The 22,449-nt window shown below is 44.5% G+C and overlaps 1 protein-coding gene across 3 annotated transcripts; it reads left to right on the top strand.

Annotated features, from left to right (window-relative positions):
* Positions 1–7,337: 7,337 nt before the first annotated feature.
* On the top strand, positions 7,338–10,703 carry LOC4341056 (uncharacterized). 3 transcript variants are annotated; one of them, XR_001546448.3, is made up of 9 exons: positions 7,338–7,591; positions 7,778–7,856; positions 8,163–8,282; positions 8,395–8,473; positions 9,123–9,209; positions 9,941–10,003; positions 10,166–10,301; positions 10,403–10,468; positions 10,558–10,703. XR_001546448.3 is itself a non-coding variant. In XM_015786035.3 (7 exons), exons 2-7 carry the CDS (start codon positions 7,801–7,803, stop codon positions 10,241–10,243), a joined length of 483 nt encoding a protein of 160 aa, XP_015641521.3. In that variant the 5' UTR covers positions 7,338–7,591; positions 7,778–7,800; the 3' UTR covers positions 10,244–10,401. The 3 variants fall into 3 exon arrangements, 2 of the variants coding, with proteins under 2 accessions (XP_015641521.3, XP_025882412.1); XM_015786035.3 differs by lacking the exons at positions 10,403–10,468; positions 10,558–10,703 and having other exon boundaries at positions 10,166–10,401; XM_026026627.2 differs by lacking the exons at positions 10,403–10,468; positions 10,558–10,703 and having other exon boundaries at positions 7,338–7,601; positions 10,166–10,401.
* The last annotated feature ends 11,746 nt before the right edge of the window (positions 10,704–22,449 follow it).

Below are 22,449 nucleotides of genomic sequence, written 5' to 3'. Positions count from 1 at the left end.
TATGCTTGAATCCATTAAGACATCATTGAAAAATAGTTTTTCAATGAAGGACTTAGGGGAAGCAGCATATATTCTGGGCATAAGGATCTATAGAGATAGATCAAAGAGGCTAATTGGATTAAGCCAGAGTACATACATTGACAAGGTGTTGAAGAGGTTCAACATGCAAGATTCTAAGTAAGGTTTCTTACCCATGTCACATGGCATTAATCTTGGCAAGAATCAGTGTCCTCAAACGACTGATGAGCGAAACAAGATGAGTGTGATTCCATATGCCTCGGCAATCGGATCCATTATGTATGCTATGCTATGTACACGTCCAAATGTTTCATATGCACTTAGTGCAACAAGCCGATACTAAGGTGAGAGTCACTGGATAGCTGTAAAGAATATCCTGAAGTACTTGAGAAGAACTAAGGATATGTTCCTAGTCTATGGAGGACAGGAAGAGCTCGTTGTAAATGGTTACACTGACGCAAGCTTCCAAACCGACAAACATGATTTTTGTAACATACCCGAAATTTTAGGACTTAAAATTTCTTGTCAAAATAGTTAGAGGTTAACTTCTCCAATGTTGAGAGCCAAAATTTTCTGTTTTAATTTAGGTGATAACCAACTTAAACCATTGCATGATTAAAATTTGAGAACAAAATAAAATCTTTTCATTCCCAACATTAGACTAGAAATATCATCAAGCATTTGAGCATACATGTGCATAATGCATGCCTAGGCTTGAGTCCATTATGCATTTGGATTTTGCTCTCGCTTTCATAATAGGTCTCATGAGCATAAACTAAAAGGGTTAAAATTACTAAGCAAAACTATAGTTAATCTTGGGTGATAACATGTGGACTTAATATTAAATTCTAATATATTTTTCTCAGCCCAAAAGAAGTTTAATGTAATCCCTATAATAATATTAGGTGCAATTATGAAGTGGGAACACATATACAAAGAAAGGTTATTCTAATTCTTTAAAATAATCTATGCAAGATGAAATCATGGAAAAATTTATGTAAACTATGTTTGGCATAAGCAATTCACTATAATATTGGTACAAGTTAATAACTAAGTTTAATACCACAAATTAATTAGTCAAAGCAGAAAACTAAAAGAAATCAAATTAAATTTTAATCGGCTAAAGCCATACTTCATCCAAAATTACATTTAACTGCACATAAGTGAACATGGAAAATAATTTATTCAAATACTAGATTATTTATCATGCCTAAATGTAATTTTTCTAGAATTTTCCTCCTCTTCCTAAAAATTCAATCTAGCCTTTAAATAGCCCATCTTTGTTTAATTTCTGTGATTAATCTATACATGCAGTATGGTAGGATTGACTTGTGCTTGCCAATACATTAAATGTACTGACTCTTGCTATTGATATAACCTTTTGTTTGCAGGTTTAGACTTAGTCTTTGAGTGATGTGGGTTCCGATTGTTTCTTCTAGGATGAGAACTTAATGGGATATACCCCTAGTCGGTGTGCTTGTGATTGGGTGGTCAAGCTTCCGTTGTTCTCTAATATATTTATTTGGCCGGTCGGCCTATGTAATTATTAAGTTGTTGTAAGTCTTAAGTTTCTTTCATCTTAGTTGTGTTTGCTATGTATAATCATGCTTAAGATGAAAGTGTGGATCTAGTGCACATCCTGGGAACTAGATTCACATGAGTATGAGTTAGGAATATTTGAGAGGTTGTAGATCTTTAGCCATTTTTGTCAAGTCTCCTGAATGTGTAACACATCTGGTCACCGCCTTCGAGTGGTTTGACGGGTGGTTTGATGTGCACATCTCAGCCTGAAGTTGACTGGTAGGCTAAGGGCCCAGCAATGTCTTCAATATTCCTCTCTCGATGCGTCAGATATTTCATTATGCTTGTTTGATGACTTGAATTATTCACTTCATCTCTCAAATATAATGGAAGGTCCGGAGAGCCTACGACAATTTTAGATCGCAGTCTGGATTTGTGTTCTACCTAAATGGAGGCGCTGTGAGTTGGAAGAGTTCCAAGCAAGATACAGTGGCTGATTCTACAACAGAAGCCGAATACATTGCCGCTTCTGAAGTAGCAAATGAGGCTGTTTGGGTAAAGAAATTTGTTTCTCAACTAGGTGTGATGACTAGTGCTTCTAGCCCTATGGACCTCTATTGCGATAATAGTGGTGCCATTGCGCAAGCCAAGGAGCCTAGATCGCATCAAAAGTCCAAACACATTTTACGGCGGTATCACCTCATTCGCAAGATAGTGGGTAGAGGAGATGTGAAGATATGCAAAATATATACGGATTTGAATGTTGCAGATCCGTTGACAAAGCCACTCCCTCAGCCTGAGCATGAGGCACACACTAGGGCAATGGGTATAAGATACGTTCATGATTGACTCTAGTGCAAGTGGGAGACTGTTAGTGATATGCCCTAGAGGCAATCATAAAGATGATTGTAATACATACTATGTTTACATATTTATCCAAAATTGTTCCTTGAAATAGATAACTCATTATTGGTTAATGAATATGTGATTATTTCATGAGACTCTTTATGTTGTTTGTTACTATTTCTAAAGGATCCCTGATCAAATATTATATGTGGAACAAATATGTTTATATGATCACCACATGTATTAATTGATGATCATGTCTCATAGATCATGGTATAGAGATACCAAATTAATAATGTGGACACATGTTAGTGAACATGTTGTTGGATAGACCCAACATGAGACACTGCAAGAGCCATATGTGTTGTGTCATCAATGATCTCATTTAGTGTTGGTGTTGAATCCTTAGACCTGAGATTATCATGGTTCCCAACATGTGTAGTAGCTTACTTAGGGACTGCTAAACGCTACTCCGTAATTGGGTAGTTATAAAAGTAGTTTTTGGGTATGCTATGAAACATGTAGTGGGATATGAATAATCAAGATGAGATTTGCCCCTCCTATGGAGAGATATCTCTGGGCCCCTCGATGTTGTAGATTATGGAAGTGCATGGCCATGCCAAAGGTTATTGAGGAGTCAATCACAAGTTATATAATCTATCAACAGGTTCGAGTGAATGATTGAGCTATTAGAGGATGGCACATATCTAGCCTTGAGCTTAATCGATATTGTGAGGCAAAGGGGTTCATACAAGTATACACTAGAGGTTCAGCCGATATGATCCTTATGTATGCCCGGTGGGTCAATACGTTCTGCTAGGGGCCGCTGTTGACGCGTGGACCGAAGAGAAGTTTTCGGGTTACAGCCGAGTATATATGAACCTACAGGGTCGCACGCTTAATGGGCCAGAATAAGAGGATTGGATGGAGATCCAATATGAGCTTAATTCGGATAGGGATCCGAATAGGAGTCCTACGGGCCTTGGAGGCCCGAGTGATGGATCCTATATATTCGTGAGGGGTTTGACCGGCGGAGGTATTGCATCACGTGAGAAACCCTAGCCGTCACTTCCCTCCCCGAGCAAAACCCTAGCCGTGCGCGGGTGCTAGCACATCTGCGCGTGCCATTCCGTCCCTGTACGTGTAGATACCGGTAGAGGCGCCGCTGGTTTGCGGTGCTGATCAGCGTGAGAGTACGGCAAGGAGAACACACGAGGAGGAGAAGGTCGAGCCGGTGCGATCGACTACTTCCTCTACATCGACGCGCGCTACTTCGCGAGAGTTCCTTCGACTTCTCAGCGTCTTCTTCCGCTGCGCAGCGCGTCGAGTGGTAACGATTTATGATATAATACTTGCATGGTTCCTGGTTTACGCGATAGAAAATTTTGATTTATGCTATCGTAGCCTACGCATATCTCAGCACATGGTGTGCCGGCTGTTTAAGCCGCTGATGGTCGGACTTGACATTGGATTGCTGGAGCTAGAAAAAGAAGTCCAGTCCCTACGTATTGGTCAGAACTGATTCTTACCCTCAACACTAACACTAAGTACCCGCACGGAAAATGAAGCAGCGATTAGCAGGTGATTAATTAAATATTTGCTAATTTTTTTTCAAAAACGGATTAATTTGATTTTTTAAGCAAATTTCGTATAGAAACTTTTTGCAAAAAAAACACATCGTTTAGCAGTTTGAAAAACGTGTGCGCGGAAAACGAGGAAGATGAGTTGGGAAGAGAGGCAGTTTTGGTTCACAATTCGGCAGCTTTGGTCAGCAATTCCACCTCCTTCGTTTTCCGTGCGCACGCTTCCCAAACTTAAACGGTGCGTTTTTTAAAAAAAATCTATACAAAAGTTGTTTTAAAAAATCATATTAATCCATTTTTTAAAAAAAATAGCTAATACTAAATTAATCACGTGCTAATTAATCACTTCGTTTTGTAAGTTTGGAGAGAGAGTTCCCAACTCTCCCTACCGAACACAGCTAAAACGGTTGCCTCCTGCCAAGCTCGTATTCATTCAGTAATTCTACCCCTTCTTCATTCTTGGCTTGAGAATCCTTATCATGGGCCCGCACCTTCGCCATCTTCATAAGAGAGGGCACAAGAAAGGAGAACACTGACACGTGAGTGCTATGGTAATTTTGATTCTTTTTTTTTATAATTGTAATGACATGTAGCTATCACATCGGATGAAGATTGGCAACATATCATGTAGGCGCCACGTCAGCCAAACCCACTAGTGAAACCATTAAAGGAGTCGTTTTATATGGATTTAGTAGTTAGAAGAGTTTTGTGACGGAGAATACAAATCAAACTAAACCATCGGGTTGTGTTCCGGAGTAAAAGGTATTTGGAACCTTTCCTCCTCACACGGAAAACATCATAGCTCATTAGCTCATGATTAATTAAGTATTAGCTAAAAAAACTTATCAAATAGATTAATTTGGTTTTCTATAGAAATCTTTAGTAAAAGATGCACCGTTTAATATTTTGAGAAGCACGCACACTAAAAACAATGGAGTAGAAGATGGAAATGGGTACTCCGAACACAGCTTAGGCTACATTCTTTTGATTTGGTTGGAGAGAGACTTTCAACATATGCGAAACGAAAAATCTCATTATCACATGATTAATTAAATATTAACTATTATAAACTTGAACAATGCATTTATTTAAAGTTTTTAAACAACTTATATGCAAGAATTTTAAACAAACCAATTAACAGTTTGAAAAGCATACTAACGGAAAATATGAAAGTTGAAGTTTGGAGTTGAAGAATGAATAGGGCCTTTGGGGGGAGTCAAATTCGACGTTTTCCTAGGGAATAAGTTCACTTCATGTCCCTTAACTTGACAGCGAGTTTGACTTTCATCCTTTAAGCTCTAATACTAGATACAACGAGTTCCTCAACTGTTAAAACTGGTGCAATATAGGTCTCATGGCAGTTTGGACGGCGGTTTAGCTGACATGACGCCTACGTTGCTAATTTTACTTGGTTTTCATCTGACGTGGCATATGAAGAAAAATTTAACAATTTTATAATTAATACAAAATATGTGGGTCCACATGTTAGTTAAACAATAAGATTAAAAATAGTGGGACCCACATATCGGTGGGCCCCACTAATCCACCTCATCCTCTCTCTTCTCTATCTCCTCCTCTTCTCTTTGTCCCTCTTCCCTTGAGATTCCTCAGATGCAGCCGACACGAGTGCCAGCATGCTAGTGAGCGAGAGTGGAGGCGCGGCGGAGGACAAATCAGTAGGGGCGTAGGAAGGCTGGTGAGCGGGGGCGGGGTCGGGAGGGAGGAGATGGGGAGGCCGACGACAGCATCAGGGAGGTTGGTGTGTCACCGGCCCGGATTCTTTGCAGGCTGCCCGCCGCTGTTGAGGCCACGGGTGTCATGATCCGCCAGTGAGCACGCGCAGAGGGGGACGAGGAAGGGAGGCCAGTGAGTGCGGACGGGGCAGGGAGGCCAGCGAGCTCCTCCCTAGTCCAAATCCACCATCACTAACACCACCTCAACCACACAGAGAGGGAGGAGCGCGGGGAGGCCGGTTAGGGGAGCGGGGAAGCCAACGAGGGTGGTGCATAACCCTGCACGACCTCCCGTATCCCGGCCATGGCGGGAAGATGAAGTCGCGCCTCTTTCTCGTTGATAGCGACACCTCGAGGTATAGCAGCCGCCGTGGCCACCCGACATCACCATTGGTGTTGCCATCTTGGGCACCCCCGTGCTTGCCCCCTCCGCGTTCCACCCGGAGCACGAACGAGCTACTGTGCTTGGAGGGCGGGGGGTGTTGCCATTGTCAAGGGGATGGGGCCCTTCGAGGAAGTTGTGTTCAAGGTAGATGGAGGCGAGCGCAGAGAAGGCGGCGAGCTAGGGAGGGAGGTGGCCAGTGAGTGCGGATGCGAGGAGGTGGAGGGAGAGGAGGAGGATAAGGTCGCGGGAGAGGGAGAGGTTGGCGCGTGAGTCACCATCGTCGCAGGGCAATGCGTGGGGGAGCGTGGTGGTGGTGGACCACCAGAGGCTGCGCCACAGGGACATTGACGTGGAGGCGCTCTAGGTGGCGAGTTACGTGTTCCTGCTTTGCCCCTGGTTGATGTTTCACGGCTGGCACGTGTGTAGAGCTTTGGGTTGGAGGGCCTCCTGACATGTGGGTCCTGTGCCGACTCAGCCACCACGCCAGCCAAAACCGAAAGCAATACTGTCTTGGGACCAAATGTAGCCTGGTTTTATAAGTTGTGGGATGGGTTATATCTAGTATTGTGGTTGGGACTGCCTATACATTTGTCGACAAATTTTTTCCCAAAAATTTGACAGATGTAATTATAGTACAATCGTAGTGTAATTACACTGTAACTTATAAGTAATTACACTGTAACTTGCATGTAACTACAGTGTAACTTATATGTAAGTTTCACATAATTTTGAATCGTTAGATCTATTACAAGATTTGTTTTGGTGAGGAAGAAAACAAATCATAGTACACACATATATGAAAGAATTTGTTTCCACAAACTCCATTTTACCGAAATAACATGTTACGGAGAGATTTTTGAAAGCTACATAAAAGTTACACTATAGTTACAGTGTAATTACATGCAAGTTACAGTGTAATTACACTACGATTGTACTGTAATTATATCTGTTAAATTTTGGGGGAAAAATTTATCGACAAATATATAGCAAAATCGATTGTGGTTTAGGGGTGACTTCGAACTCTCTGAGGGACCTTTAGTAAACTTATTACTTTCCCGGCCTATGGGGGCCAGAAAAGAAAACTCCTTTTTTACAGTATGGGAATTTGGCCCAATAGTCCCTCCAATTTGAAGTGATCAAGCCACCACTGGTACCAGTTCGGGCTGGTCACTAGGGCGTTGTTGGGCCGCACGGCACGCCGATAGCCCTAGGCCTTCTCATGTCCTCCTTTCCACCTCTCTCTTTCCTCCTAGTTCGCCGCCGGAGCCCGGAAGCTAGCGCCTCGTCGACTTGGGCGGCGGCTGAAGTCAGTGGCCGAAGGAGCGGGGATTACTTGCCCGCCTCGAAGGCTCTCCGCCGGCGGGCAGGCGGGATAGCGCGGCAGCGGCCCACGCCGGCAGATCAGGTGGGGAGAGAAGCTCCGCCGTCCGTGCCTGCGCCGGTTTCCACGAGAGCGGCGTCGCCTGTGTCCTGCTGCTGCTACCTTTGCTGCCGCATCCTCGCCGGTGAGCGCCCGTACGCATATCCTCTTCCTTATCCCTTCTCTACCCACACATGTTGTCCTCCTCGCCTTAATCATTGTACTAATTACAGTTTTGTTTCCGAAAATAATTCATCTGAGCCCCAATACCTTTCTTGCTGCTACTGATGTGAGTGATTACCTCATCCCTCCACTACCTTGGTGAATCCAGCTCTGCATCGGTGGACGTCTGGGATGGCGGACGGTTCGTTTCTTGATCGGATGGTGTCTCAACTTCGGTCGACGTGCAGGTGAATTTGTAGTCATCTTTTCTTTGTTCTGGATATGTAATATTTGGAGAAATTGAAGGCATTTTTTGAGAATATTGACGCCAGAAAGTCGGGATTGACAAAAAAAAAGAAAAGAAGAGACAAATAAAAGTAGAGAGAACAATGACTGCCATTTCGGCAACAGATGTTTGCCTCATCGCCATCTTGTTAACTGGCCAATTGTTTGAATTGAGCAGACCATACAATGTCTGTGAAATAATATGGACCTAATATCGAACTAAAAGTTACACCATCTTTTTCATCTTGTATATGTTGATGAAATGGCAGGTACTACACTGGATATCCCAAGGATCTAGGGCCATCAAGAATTATACCGTTCACGTCAGAGCGTCAATTCGTGCAGCTGTTGCATGAAGGCCGTCCAGTAGTTGTTGCCTTTACTATTAAGTATATCTAACCTTCCTTTGTTGTTTCTTGTTTATGAAGCACTGGGTGCAATATCTAGTCTCATAATAGTAAGTAGATTTGCACATAGTAATCCTCAAAATTGCTACTGTAGGTGCACTTATACTCAACACCTTGATAAGGTACTGGAGGAAGCTGCTGCTACATTTCATCCGCATGTAAAGTTTGTTCGAGTAAGCTACTTTCTTTAATTCTACTACCTTGATTTTCAAACACCATTGAATTGATGTTAGATCACTAGTATAGTCACTATTGAGTTGGAAAAGGTGGCAAACTAAGGGGCTGTTTAGTACAGCTCCTACTCCGAGGTTGGAGCGGAGCTGAGGAGCGCTAATGCTGCTCCACCCTTGTACTGTAACTGTAATTTTCAAGAGCAGAGCGGCAGCTCTAGTCCATATTATCCAGGATCTCGAAAGTGTTTGGTACAGCTCCAGCTCCACGGGACAAGAATCTTGGAATAGGAACTGTACCAAATGGGCCCTACATGTTTAAATAGCACTGAAGGCCTTGTAGGTATAAAATATCAACTGATTTATAATTGTCTGAGTAAGATAAAAAATTGCTTGATCAATCCAAAGATGCAACATAACTCCTAGAAATATTCTACTAATACAGTTCCAAAAGGTTTGTATCATTCGATCAATTTTTTGTTTCCTCTTTCTTTTTGTACTTTTCTGTTTATGTAATAGAATGCTTTTAGAAGTTAGTTCATGTTGCTTATCCTGGTTATTACCATTTCATGGTAGTGGTGCTTCTGCTGTCACTTGTCTTCTTTCCTTCGCTCTCAAACAAAAAGACATTGAATACTTCTTTTGTGCTCAGGTTGAATGCCCAAAGTATCCTGGATTTTGCCTCACAAGGCAAAAGAATGAGTATCCGTTTATTGAAGTATTTTACAACCCAGAACAGGTTATAAATTGTATACTTCACAGTTTCTAGTTTTATTTTGTTTTCTAAAATTTGTGGTGTACTTCTGTTTCATACTCTCTCTGTCATTTTATTAACTTCTGTTGGCCATCTTACTGTGAGTCCAAGTGGCAATATGATAGATTATGTTGCAACTGGAGGGGGACTCGCTGGTGACGATTGAAGTAATGTAATGATTTATCACTAAATCCCTAGGGAATTGCTACAAAAATAATCTCGTTGTTCCCTCACAGGAGAAAGAGTTTGTTAAACTGTTTAGTTTGTTTAGGAATATAAATATCGACAACTTCAATGGAAATATGGACCTTCATGAGTAAATTTTGACTTTAGATCTTTAGTATACCTTTTTCTAGAGGATCTTTACTTGAGGTATCTATATTCTATATCTCTTGTTTCTGAGTGAACAGTTTAAGCATGACCTAATGTATCTATAACAGTCTCTTTATTTTACTTGAGGTATCTAGTATTTCTAGGTGATGTGGCTGGCTAAGGGTGCTGATTTAGGGAAGTAACTGCGTTTAGTGGGCTCCAATTGTATAGGAATGTAGGATTCTACTCCAGGCATATCATATGACATATAATCAAGTTATACAGTTGTGTTTGACTGTTTGTCCCTATGACTTTGAATTTTGTTATACCTAAGCACATTGTGAGTTATGCATGAATAATTATGAGCTTTGGTCTTTGCAATGATTTGCTCTGCACTTTCTCAGGCTGCTAGCCCAGGAAAGGTGGTGGACCCTAATGTCACGAAGTACTCGGTGAAAGTTCTCCCTGTAAGTAAATTCCATACTTATGGTACTTACTCCTTCAAATCTGAACTTACCTGCATTAGTGGTTTTTGTTGCCGCAAAGAAGAGAATACTTGTCACTCTATGCTTGACAGACTAGTTGACGTTTTTCAGTTGAGCTGATGTGATGGTTTTTACTTTCTGCAGTTCAACTATGACCAGAGCATGTATGGATTCCGGGAATATTTTAAGAAGCACGGATTCAAGTATTTTGAAACAAACTAGGTCAACTATTGAAAATCGTTGTGATGAAACATGCATAGTTAGTTAACATACTATGAATGTACGTGAATGCACGTTCAGCCTGTACTAGAATACTTTTGTTCAAAGCCTTTCTGTATGTGGCATTATCTTAAAATGCTTGCTAATCGGTTCTCATGGCAGCTATCGGTCTCCGTTGTGCTAAGATACTGTGACAGGATAGGTCTTATTATGCTGCATGCCTTTTTTGTGAGTAATGACTAGACTTTCAGATTCAGTTGTAAATTCAATGACTTATGGCTTAGCATGCCTCAACCTTCTACATCCCTTTGTTGTAGGGTGCAGGGAAGCCGCCGAAGTTTTAACATATTGCTGATTGTACCGGAGATTAGTCATGAAACAATGCCAACTGTTTATACCATCGGATTTGATGTGCGTGGTGCTTAGTATAATTTGCATTGAAATATATTATTTCGAAATGCAATTAACGCCGTGTTTAGTTTCCAAGTTTTTCTTCAAACTTCCAATTTTTTCATCACATCAAAACTTTTCTACACACATAAACTTCCAACTTTTCTGTCACATCGTTCCAATTTCAACCAAACTTCTAATTTTGGTGTGAACTAAACACACCATAAATATTTCTCCAATTTGGGCACTAGCTAATATATGCACAACTATTTTGACTGGTGGCATTAAAAAAAATGTTGGTTCCCATGAGTTTAATGTGAACTTAAGGCGTGTCCTGGAGAATATGTAATCATCTGAAACTAAGTCTTCAAAGTTTTTAATACGTTTGATTATTCATCTTATTAAAAAATTATGCAATTATTTATTTTATGGTGACTCGATTTATTGCCAAATGTTCTTTTAAGCATGACTTGACTTTTTGTTTGCACAAAAAATTTGAATAAGACGAATGATTAAATATTTGTCAAAAAGCCAATAACGTTATATTTTAAAAAGCCGAAGTATTAGTATTTCACATGTATTGCACTATAAAGAAGTGTAACAGGTTTGATGACTGTCTAGTGGCCTACTGCATATCGTCGTTGAGCAGAATAGGAAGGGAAGAAATCATGAGTTCGCTAGAAAGAATAGGACAATACTCCCTACGGGGCGCCCAATGCAAGCCAAAAGAATTGGGGCAAGTAACACCACAACAACACGCACGAAAAAGAATAGCGCAAGATGAAAAGAGCACCACATATGCGTGCAGCATAAAAAAAAAGTAACGTCAGATGCAGACGGTGATCAGCTCCTAGGATTTAAATTCAACTTCAAACTAATTTTTCTTTTGAACCACTTAGTTGATTGACAATTCTTTTGTACCATTGTGTTTGTTATAACTAAATCTTTACCACATGATCTCATATAATAATTTGCTAATGAAAAACAAAAAAAAATATGTTTCGATAATTAAAAAAAATGGTGTTTCATGTGAGTTCGATATTTAAAAAAATGGTGTTTCATATGTGAGAAACGAGATGTTTCAACCAAAATAGACTTTGTTGCATATTTTTAGTTTTCTTGTTGCGATGGATTTTTTTCAAAATATTGCACCCGGTGTTATCTGAATGTTTCAATAAGTATTCGCTGATGTTACACTATGTTATTTGCAAATGTTACGGATGGTTATTCTTAATGTCTCCATAATTACAGGCAGGGTTCAATTTTTCAATTTCAGTAGTACTAGCGGGGTTACCAGTATGGCTGAAGTTTTCGTTATTTTGATCAGAAATAATTTGATTTTTTTAACAAAATTTGGCCAAATGCGAATATTTTTTGCCAAATTCTCAAAAGTTTGAGAAATTCAAAAATTTTGGGTGAAATAATTTTGTAGGGGGGTTGTCTGATAGACCAGAAATTTTGGAAATTTCAGTATGAAAATTTGAACCCTGATTACATGTCTATATTCAATGGTGATACTATTTTAACAAATCATGTATTTGTAAATATATGTATGTTTCATGTGATTTTTTTTTGATGTTTTAGTTGTTGGGACTTAGTGTTTCGTGTAGCAGTTGTTAGTGTTATAGTTAATATTTCTTTTGTGTTGCATTCCATTTAAACATCTGATAAACTAAATTGAAACATTTGACACTCGATTTTTTGGACATATAAATATTTTTGTTAAAATATAGTTTTGCAAAATCTTGCTGTAAGATTTAATTGTAACTAATATAATGTTATGATTAGATTGTAGATCGGGTAAGTAATTTATAAGAAAAAATATTTAAAGGTTTTGTAAAGAAGTAGTTACTTCTTGTTATATTTGGAGAGGAGAGAGAGCACTAAATAACTTTTCCATGTTGCATGCGTCAGAGCGCATCCGACTTGCAAACGCCCGATTTTCTTTTGGATTAGCTATACATTTGTCGGCAAATTTTAAGTAAAAAATTTAACAGATGTAAATATAGTATAATCGTGATGTAATTACAGTGTAACTTACATGTAATTATAGTGTCACTACTAGAAAATGCATTTTTGCAGACGGCCAAAAGTAGTTTTTGTAGGCATGGAGGAGGACCGACTGTAGCCCAACGACTGCGAAAATCATCTATTTTCGCAGTCGGGGTAACGGCCCGCCTACGAAAATCCAATAAACAAATAAAAAAATCGCGCCACGCACCGCCGCCACCGCCCTCCCCCCTCCCTCCTTCGGCCAGATCTACGAGGGAGGGGGGAGCCGCCGCGAGCCGTCGTCGTCGCCACCCCACACCCCACCGCCCTCCCCAGGCCTCCCTCCGGCCGGATCTGGGAGGGAGGGGGGAGGGGAGCCACCGCCGCTGCCCTGCGCCATCGTTGCTGCCGCCGCCCCTGCCGGCCTCCCTCCTCCCTCCTCCGGCCAGATCTGCGAGAGAGGGGGGAGGGGAGCCGCCGCCGCCGGCCCACGCGCGTCGTCGTCGCCGCCCCGTGTTCCGCCGCCTTCCCTAGGCCTCCCTCTGGCCGGATCTGGGAGGGAGGGGGGAGGGGAGCCGCCGCTGCTGCCCCGCGCGCGCCGTCGTCGCCACCGCCGCGTCCGCCCCGTGCGCCGCCGCCACCGCCGAGCCGTCCACGCCGGCCTCCCCCTCCCTCCTCCGGCCAGATCTGCGAGGGAGGGGGAGGGGAGCCGCCGCCGCCGCCGCCCCGCGCGTGCCGTTGTCACAGCCGCCGCCGCCACTGCTGCCCCGCGCCGGTGGAGGGAGAGGAGGGGGAGAGCCCGGCTGGTGGAGGGAGGGAGGGGAGGGGGAGATGTCACGCCCAGAAATTTAGCCCAAATTTCTAGACTATTTTATGTATTAAATCCTTGTCCAGGACCAGCCAGGGTACACAAAATGACAAGTAATATGCAGTTCCAAACGTAAATAAAGCATAAAATACTTACAGAAGAGGCACTTGGTCCTCACACCGAAAGAGAACGACAGCAGCGGAAAAAGGCGATCCTAGCGGGGCTTCAGCTCCACTCCACAGGCAAAACTCAACTGGGGTCTGAGCCTTGGTCCTCTAACTTCGTCTTCAGCTCAGAAGCACTACACTTCTGAAAATGGAGAAATAATAGCAAGGCTGAGTACAACCACCGTACTCAGCAAGCCACACCAATGATGCAGATGTGCAAGGGGATACAAGGACGGCTTGTGGCTATTTGCATAAAGGCAGTTGTAAAACATTTTATTGAGCAAAACGGTAAAACAATTGATTAATTAAGGTAATATTAAATCTCCACTGATCAACGCTACACCACGTTGAACAGGCCCAACCAACCCACCTGAACTACAGTGCATTGAGTCGATTTATTAAGTGTGAGACTAATCACGGTGATTCTGGTCGATCGCCCATAACCGCGGGCACGGCTATTCGAATAGTTTTACTCTGGCCAGAGGTGCACAACTGTACCCACAAGACACAATCAACCGGCATGTCACCGTGCCCAGCCGGACACGTCACCATGTCAAGTGATTGTGACAAGACCCTTCATATAACCCCCTCTGACCAAGCACACCACATCTCAGGTTTCACCCCTGCCCCCAGCAGGCAGCGGGCAGTCCTCTCTCGTGCCTAGGCGAATCAGAAAGCCGCATAGGCCGTCGCAGGGCCCATCCGAACTCCATCACGCTCACCCTTGCCTGGATGCGTCAGCCAGCGGAAAGCTATGAACGCGCAGAGATGTAGCCTAGAGGGGGGGTGAATAGGCTTTCTTGAAATTTTCTCAACAATCGCAGCGGTTAAATTAACAGGGCCCGGAACCTCCTGGTGAAGAACACCGGAACTTCCTGGCAGTGATGAGCAGCCCGGAACTTCCGGAGTTCTTGGGCCAGGAACTTCCGGGCAACAGAGAAAATTGAAATCGGGGATGTAAAACAGGTCCTAGCTAGAGACAATCAGGCACAAGGTAGCACAAGATGTAAATCACAAGATACCAGCAGATTCAAACACAGATCATGCACAAGAGAGACAAAGGTGATTTTTTCCCGAAGTTCGGATCACGCGGATCCTACTCTCCGTTGAGGTGCTCAAAGAGCCGGGTCTTGATTAACCCCTTGCCTCACTTATGCAAAGATCCCAGAAGAAGTCCACAGCCTTCAACTCAACACTTCTAGGTCATTTTCTAGAATTGAGTGACCACCAAGATCCAACTCACAATTCCTTCTAGAAAAGACCACAAGTGCAAGTTGCTCTACCTAGGACAACCTCTGAAAACTCAGCACAAGAATCTTTACTCACTTACCTCGTTTCCTTGCGGAGGTGAGGAAAACCTTCACAAACTTTCCCGGGACATCCACAAGATCTTTGGAAACTCACGGACGACACCTAACCGTCTAGGAGAAGATCTCCAAGAGTAATAAGCCCAAGTGACAGCCCACAAGGTATCCAAAGTGCTCAAACAAACCTAATCTTCAAGCCATCTCCAAAACACTCCTACACTCTAATCTAATCTCTCAATCTCACAAGATAGGCTCTAGATTTGAGTGGAGGAAGCAAAGGAAGCTTGGGAGTGGCTAGAAAACCCTAGAACATGAAAGAGCTGAAGTGGAATGGCCAAAGGGTGACCTGGGGACGAAATCCATATATATAACGGCTAGGTGACATCATCTAGCCGTTACTCACAAGTTTGAACTGGAAGCCTGCCAGGAGGTTCGGGCAAAAGTGCCAGGAACTTCCGAGCAGCACTTAGGAAATTTTTGCAATGAAACGGCGCCCGGAAGTTCCGGCCAGAACCTCCGGGTAGCCCTCTCTGTCCCGGGGAGAAAAATCATTTTTCAAAAATGATTCCAAAAATATTTTGACCCATGGATATGACTAAAAGCACTTTGTATACCCTAGAACCACACTTGAAACCCCTCTTAATAGTACGGTTTTTCCTAAACTCAATTTCGAAAGAGAAAAACCTAGTCTAATCACCTTCGGTGTTTTTCGCACTTAGGAATATTCAAATTGGGGGGGTCTCCTTGCATTCTTAGCCATCACAACTTGCTTTAGAACTAAACTCCTGTGAATAAACTTGATAAACACGTTAGTCCCCTTTAACCACCTTGTCATTAATCACCAAAACCCACTAGGGGGTTTAAGTGCATCTTCAAGCTATACTTCAAGTCAGACAGTTACCCATTCCCGCTTGTGGCAAGCGCTGTATGTCTTCCAGTGCATCCTGCAAACCGGTCCTTAATTGCCATGGGTGCGACCAGCAAAACCATGCACCCACAGCCCACCACTCAGTCGCGTTTTAGTTCGATAATTACGACCATGAAACATGGCCGGATGTCTCGAGCACGTAGCTCGTCATGATACTAACATGTCTAATATTGCAATTATCCCATCTACTGAGCTAGTGGTAATTAAGCATGGCTAAGCATATAGTTCTAGCTAGGTCATCAAAGTAACACAAGCTAGTCGATTTATCACCCAAGGTTGACAAAGGACAGATATCAAATAACATGGTACAAGCAAGCAGATAGGTAAACCATATTCCCATGTAATTAGCAAAATGATGCATATTTATTTGCAAACAATAAAACATTTATAAATTTGGATCAACATGCTCAAGGGGAAAAGGGGAATGTGTGACTTGCCTTGCTTCTTAAAAACAATCTTCTGACTCTTTTCCTTGCGATCGCGATCTTCCGAAACAGCGGAATCTACTCGCTGGCACGCAAAATGAGGAAAAACTCTAATAAAGACCAAGCAAACAGTACATCAAAAGTAAACAAACATGTAGAGCTCAATTTTAGATGAATTTTGCAAGTTGAATGGCCCAATTTGGAGTTCGAATGAATTTGATATGGATTTTAGAAGTTTTGAGCTATTTAAATGAATTTCTAGAATTAAATACGATTTATGACGCAATTAATAATTATTCTTTCAAAGGAAAAGGGCCGTCGCTGACGTCATCAAAGAGGCCGGCGCCGACAGGCGGGCCCCATGAGTCAGCGGCACAAGAGGAGCGGCCCACGGTGGACTCGGTCCACCGCGGCACAGGCGCGAGCGCACCACGTGGACGGCCACGTGGCGGACAGGCGGCAGAGGTGGCGCCGACGTGGCGCCACGAGGGCACCGACGCGGGGCGGCGCCGAACGGCCACGTGGACGGTCCAGATTCACCCGAGGGGGAATCAAGCGACCACAGGCGGGCGGGAGCCGGCTCGCCGACCGGCCGGCCAGGGAACGGCGGCGCGCATGGGCATCGGTGGCGCACGCGATAAGGTGGCGACGCGGCGCGACAAGGGGAGCGGCGGTGCACGCGGGCGGCGGCGGTGGAGAAAGGTGGTGCGCGTGGCGGCGGTGCTTCGGAGGCGGGTGGGGGGAAATGGAGCGGATGCCGAGGTGCGGTGGGGCGCGGCGATGCTATAGGTGGCAGCGGCGCAGTGCGGGGGCGACGGAAGCGGCGACGGCGCGCGGCTGGAGAGTCGCCAGCGTGCGGCGGCGCACGGGAGCGGCGTGGGGAGCTCGGGAGAGCGCGCGGGAGGGGGCGGCGATTTGGGGAAACGAATGAGAAGAGGCCGGGGTGCATTTTTATAGGCCCCGGAGGGGGAGATCGTGGCCGAGATGCCCGGAATCGGCCGGCGATGAGGGGGCGCCGACGTGGTCGGAGTGGGGCGGTTTCGGCGCCGATTTTCGTGGGAAAAACTGGGGAGGAGGTGGGGGACGTGGGGAGACTCGGTCTCCGCCACTTGGGCGCGAACGGGGGTGGCGGGGTGGTGCGGAAACGACGGCGGAGTGGGCGGTTTCGGTGGCCATGGCGGCTGGCCGAAGGAGGAAGAGGAAGATGACGGGTCCCACCTGTCGGGAAGAGAGGGAGAGAGAGATGGAAGAGGGAGGCAAAATAGACTTGCGCAAAGGGGGAGGCGAGCCGAGCGGGCCGAGAGGGGGAGGCTGGCCTGGGAAGGAGGAAGGGGCACGGGCCGCGGGAGGGGGAAAGGGACTTGGGCCGAAAATGACCCAAGGAGGAAGGGGAGGTTTTATTTGTTTTTCTTTTTATTTAAATTGATTGAATGATCTTTGTGACTTTGAAATTATCTCTTGAGCTCCGAAAATTCACGGGAAATTTCAGAGAGTATTTGAAGGCACAAAGAATATTACAAAATATTCTCGGCCAATGATTTTTAAAAGGAAATTTTTAATTCCCTCAATAATTCACTTGATTAAATTGATTTAACTTTTATTAAATTTCTAGAAAATGCATTATTTAATGATTTTTAATCCCGACCGAAAATCGGGGCGTTACATGAGAGCCCGGCCGGTGGGGATTGGATAAGTGTTGAGGGAGAGAGAAGTGTTGAGGGAGAGAAGGAAATGAGTGGTGGGGAGGGGGTGGATTAGATAAGACTTAGATTTTTTTAGTTAGGTACGATTTTTGCAGGCGGACCACATAAGATCCGCCTGCGAAAATCATTTTTGCAGGCGTCACTTAAGTAGTCTGCCTATGAAAATAATTTTCGCAGGCGTTGCTTAGAGCAGGTACAATAGCAGGCTATAAGCCAACTATAAACATATTTTAAAGAGATAAAAAAAGAGAGAGAAGAGCAGCGGGCTACAGATCTGTAGCCAGCTGCAGCACGGATTCGAAGACGTAATGAGTGTATGACAGGTGGGGCCAGGTATTAATAGTATAGTAAGCAACTATTGTATGAATTAACTATTACATTGACTATAGATGATTTGGAGTTAGTAGTGGGCTATACTATTAAACTTGCTCTTAAGTAGTTCGCCTGTGAAAATGCATTTTCGCAGGCGGACAACGAACTTAACCTCGATTTATATTTTTGTAGGTGGTTATTTGGCTCCAAAGGTCATATCTGCCTGAAAAAAAAAGATCCCACATCGGGAAAAATGCATTTTCTAGTAGTGTGTATCTTGTATGTAATTTTCAGAAAATTTCTAAATGACATGTTAATTCCGTGAAAACGGAGGTAATGGTACCAAGCGTGGGTTCTTGACATTTCCCTTGTGATTTTTTCTACCACCCTTGCATATAGCAAAATCTTTTTTTTTAAAAGAAATATCGAATGTTCTGTATGTAGTTTCATCGAAACGATTGACGTCCACGCCAACGTGACTATTTACCATTCAATTCGCGTGCCTCAATTTTTTTACCATTCAATCCGCGTGGCCTCTATAATATGTTATTGGGAGTGCTAATTAGTATATTTGGTACCAGTTTCTCAGTTTTTAATGTATTTCTCATTTCTTAATTTCATTTGTATTTCTGTTCAAGAATTGTGGACTGTTTTGCCCCTGGGCTCATTGTCAGGGTGATTTTTCCTCCTCAGGATCGATCGATCCCTCCAGTCTCCAAACGCCGTGCGCCACCAAACCCTGCTGCCGGGCGCCGTTTGCCGCCGGGACCCCGCTGCCGGGGGCCGCCAACCAAGGGCCGTCGGGTGCCGCCAAGCGCCGCCGGGCCCGTCGCCAACCCTGCCGCGGGGCTCCAGGTCATGCGCCGAGCGCCGAGCGCCACGAGCGACGGCCGGCCTTGTGCGCCACCAGCGACGACCGCCGTGCGCCGCCACCAAGCGCCGCGCCATGACCCCAACGCCAAGCGCCACCACTCCGCCGCCGCCCGTGCAAGATGGAGGCAATGAGCATAGCTGGATTTGTGCAAAGTTGTAGTTTTCAGCAACTGGATAGTAGCAAAGATGTAGTTTTTTCTTCAGTGTTACAACTGGATATGCTATCAGTAGTTTTTTTTAGTGTAGGGATTAATTCAGAAATGGAGGCTCAAAAAGCTGGTCCATGATGTATAATCTGATAGTACTAGTGTGTGAGGGATGATTAGATTAACTGAATGGCAAAAGCACCCAGCTGGTTCACCTCTGTATATGCAGCTTTTACCAAAGTTCAGTTAATCATCAGCTCATTTCCAGATTTCCTGGGTCTGTAACTCTGATTCTGCTAATCTTTTAGCTCTTTATACTCATCCTGCTGCTTAACCTCTTCACACCAGGTTGACAAGGATTCTTTAGTGAGGAAGCAGGCTTTGTACATCTTGAGAATATCACTAGACATCTTTTCCTCATCTGAGAATGATAGTGCTCAGCAATGCTCCAGGAGGAGGTCTGCCGCTCTGCCTGCTCAAGACAAATCAAATACTGCAATGACAAAAAGAGAAATGAACCAATCAGATGAAAACTGCTCAAGTGGTAAAGACCGGTGGAAAGTTTTCCTGATACATGTAGGAGGCAGCACGGGGGAGGCGCTCGGTCGTGGGGCGCACGGCGGTGCTCGGCCTGGGCGGCGGCGCCAGGGTGCAGTGGCCGGCGGCGGTGCTCGGCGCGGTGGGGTGGAGGCGCTCGGCGGTGGGGTGGAGGCGCTCGGCGCGGGGTGGTGGCGCCTGGCGGCGGAGTCCTTCTCGTGCTCGGGATAGCACTAGGCGAGAGCGAGACAGAGACCGATCGATCGATCCAGAGAAGAGGTTCTCATTGTTCTGACAGTGGGCCCAGGGGCAAAACAGTCCACAATTCTTGAACAGAAATACAAATGGAATTAAGAAATAAGAAATACATTAAAAACTGAGAAAGTGGTTCCAAATAGACTAATTAGCACTCCCAATAACATATTATAGAGGCCACGCGAATTGAGTGGTAAAAAAATTGAGGCACGTAAATTAAATGGTAAATAGTCTAAATTCTCACTACTAAGGAGAGTCTATTTAACAAGATTCTATACGGATTGAAGTCCGATAATTAAGCCCAGCAACAGCTGTAACGTTGGCGGTTACTTCCTCCGTTTCACACTCCGTTTCAACTTTTTAGCATTGCTCATATTCATTTAAATATTAATAAATCTAGACATATGTATATGTTTAGATTTATTAAAATCTATATGTATGTAAATAATGCTAAAAAGTTTTACATTGTAAAACGGAGGAAGTACATACTTAAACAGTGTCAGCTTATAGTCCATCCTTCGGAGATAACATTTGGGTTGCACTAAAATCATATCAAATCTGGCCCAAAATGGACGCAAAAGACCCTCAAGATTACAAACTTAACTAGCAAGTACAAATCGAATTTCACAAACAAACTATAGTAATTAGACCCTGTCATAATCATAAGCTATATTAACTATCTACTCTGCTTTCCATGGGCGAAAGGCGCTCCTCCGTTACCCCTGCCGAGTACCTGCGGATGCGTCAGCCTCACTGCGGCGCCGCCGCTCGGCGGTGGAGCCCTCCTGAAACCTGCCGCCGCCGCCGCAGCTGCCGCTGCCGCGTACTGCCGTGGCACGCCGAGCGGCACTGCAGGCGGGGGCCGCGGCTGCGGCGCGCTGCCACCGCCGCCGTCGCCGCCTGATCCTCCCTGCCGTCCCGCGGCCGTGGGCGGCTTCACCGGAGCGCACAACTTGATCTCGAACACGTCGTCGTCGACGTCGTGCACCGTGGCGCGTGAGCTCGGCACTGGCCTCATGACCGCCGCCGCCGCCGGATTCTGCATCACGCCGAAGCCCTTCTCGGCGTCCGCGTGAGCAGCGGTAGTTCCACCGCCACGCATCTGCTCTCCCCTGGACGACGACGACTTGGACGGTCTCCGGCCGCAGAGCCGCCCGGCGATGCACGCGGAGACGGCGAGGAAGGAGATGACGGCGAGCACGACTAGCACTGGGCCGAAGGATCCTCGGCCATCCTCGTCCGCCGGCGGCCGCTTGCCGGCGCGCTCGACGGCGCCGGAGTAAGGAGGGTATCGACTAGTACCGTACAACGGCATCGGATGGGTCAGTTCAGAAGCCATGCATATATGCATGCAAAATCAAGCAGGCCGAGGTTGGACGACTAACTGCGCAATCAAGCAGCAAAGAGAGTAGCAATATGGCTTTGTATATATGATACGTAAAAAATGTGTTAGTCCAAGCTAGAAAAAGCGGATAAATTAAAGCTGGTGACTTGTGATCCAGCTCGTCGATCTCTGAGCATCTTTGAACACCCCGGGACTCGAGAAAGGCCGGCCTGCAGTCCTTCTTTGATGAAGGATCTGATCTCGTAGGATATCTTTAAACATAGCCGTTTTTATAAGCAAAACTAGCTATATATAAGATGAGATTGATTTCATAACCTTTGGTCCGTGCGTGCGTGAACCATTTGAGAGCTAATTAAGATGGGACCAACAACGATGAGACGGACGACACTATTAGTGAAACAACTGAATTAGTACTATACGTTAATTGTTATCCCGGCCTGTAATTGAGTGTGATCGCCGGTGGTGTTTTGCTTTTGCTTTTTGGTAACGTGTGTTGGATCCACAGGAATATGTATCGGATCGCATAAGGCTGCAGCAGCGTCAGTGGATTTGGGTTCTCCTTCTCCCTTCTCCCTTAGCTTTTTTGCTAAGCTTTGCTCTTTTCCCCATCTCCAGCCCGAATGGCTTTGGATCCAGGGAGATCGTGCTGTCGGTTGGAAATCACCGATATTTTGACAAATTTATCTCTCCGAAGAACTTATTTAAATAATAGTTCGTGTCAAAAACTTATTAAAAAAATAGACAGTCATCTCAGCGCCAACGGACATGGTGTTGACCTGTTATCCGAGGTAGTGTCCTATTTGTTAATATGTTTTGTTTTCAATTTGACAGAAATACGAAAAGAAGCAAATTATATGTTTTTATTTTTTTTCAAATGAAAAAAATACACTATATGCTGTTTTTTTAAAAAAAATTCATCAAGGACATCAATTTATATATATTAAACTAAATATTATATACTTTATGTTCACAAATTTTCCATATGGTATATACTTCATTTCATATTTTTTTTCTAATCAAA

Source organism: Oryza sativa, chromosome 6, assembly GCF_034140825.1.
Source record: "Oryza sativa Japonica Group chromosome 6, ASM3414082v1".
Classification (NCBI taxonomy): domain Eukaryota; kingdom Viridiplantae; phylum Streptophyta; class Magnoliopsida; order Poales; family Poaceae; genus Oryza; species Oryza sativa.
This window is presented reverse-complemented; position numbering and strand designations above follow the sequence as displayed.

What these genes read in the sequence shown, in the direction of transcription:
- LOC4341056 (XM_015786035.3), top strand. Translation starts at nt 7,801, where the DNA reads ATGGCGGACGGTTCGTTTCTTGATCGGATGGTGTCTCAACTTCGGTCG. An exon ending in CGCATGTAAAGTTTGTTCGA is followed by an intron (nt 8,474 to 9,122) that starts GTAAGCTACTTT and finishes TTTTGTGCTCAG; the next exon opens with GTTGAATGCCCAAAGTATCC. An exon ending in ACTCGGTGAAAGTTCTCCCT is followed by an intron (nt 10,004 to 10,165) that starts GTAAGTAAATTC and finishes TACTTTCTGCAG; the next exon opens with TTCAACTATGACCAGAGCAT.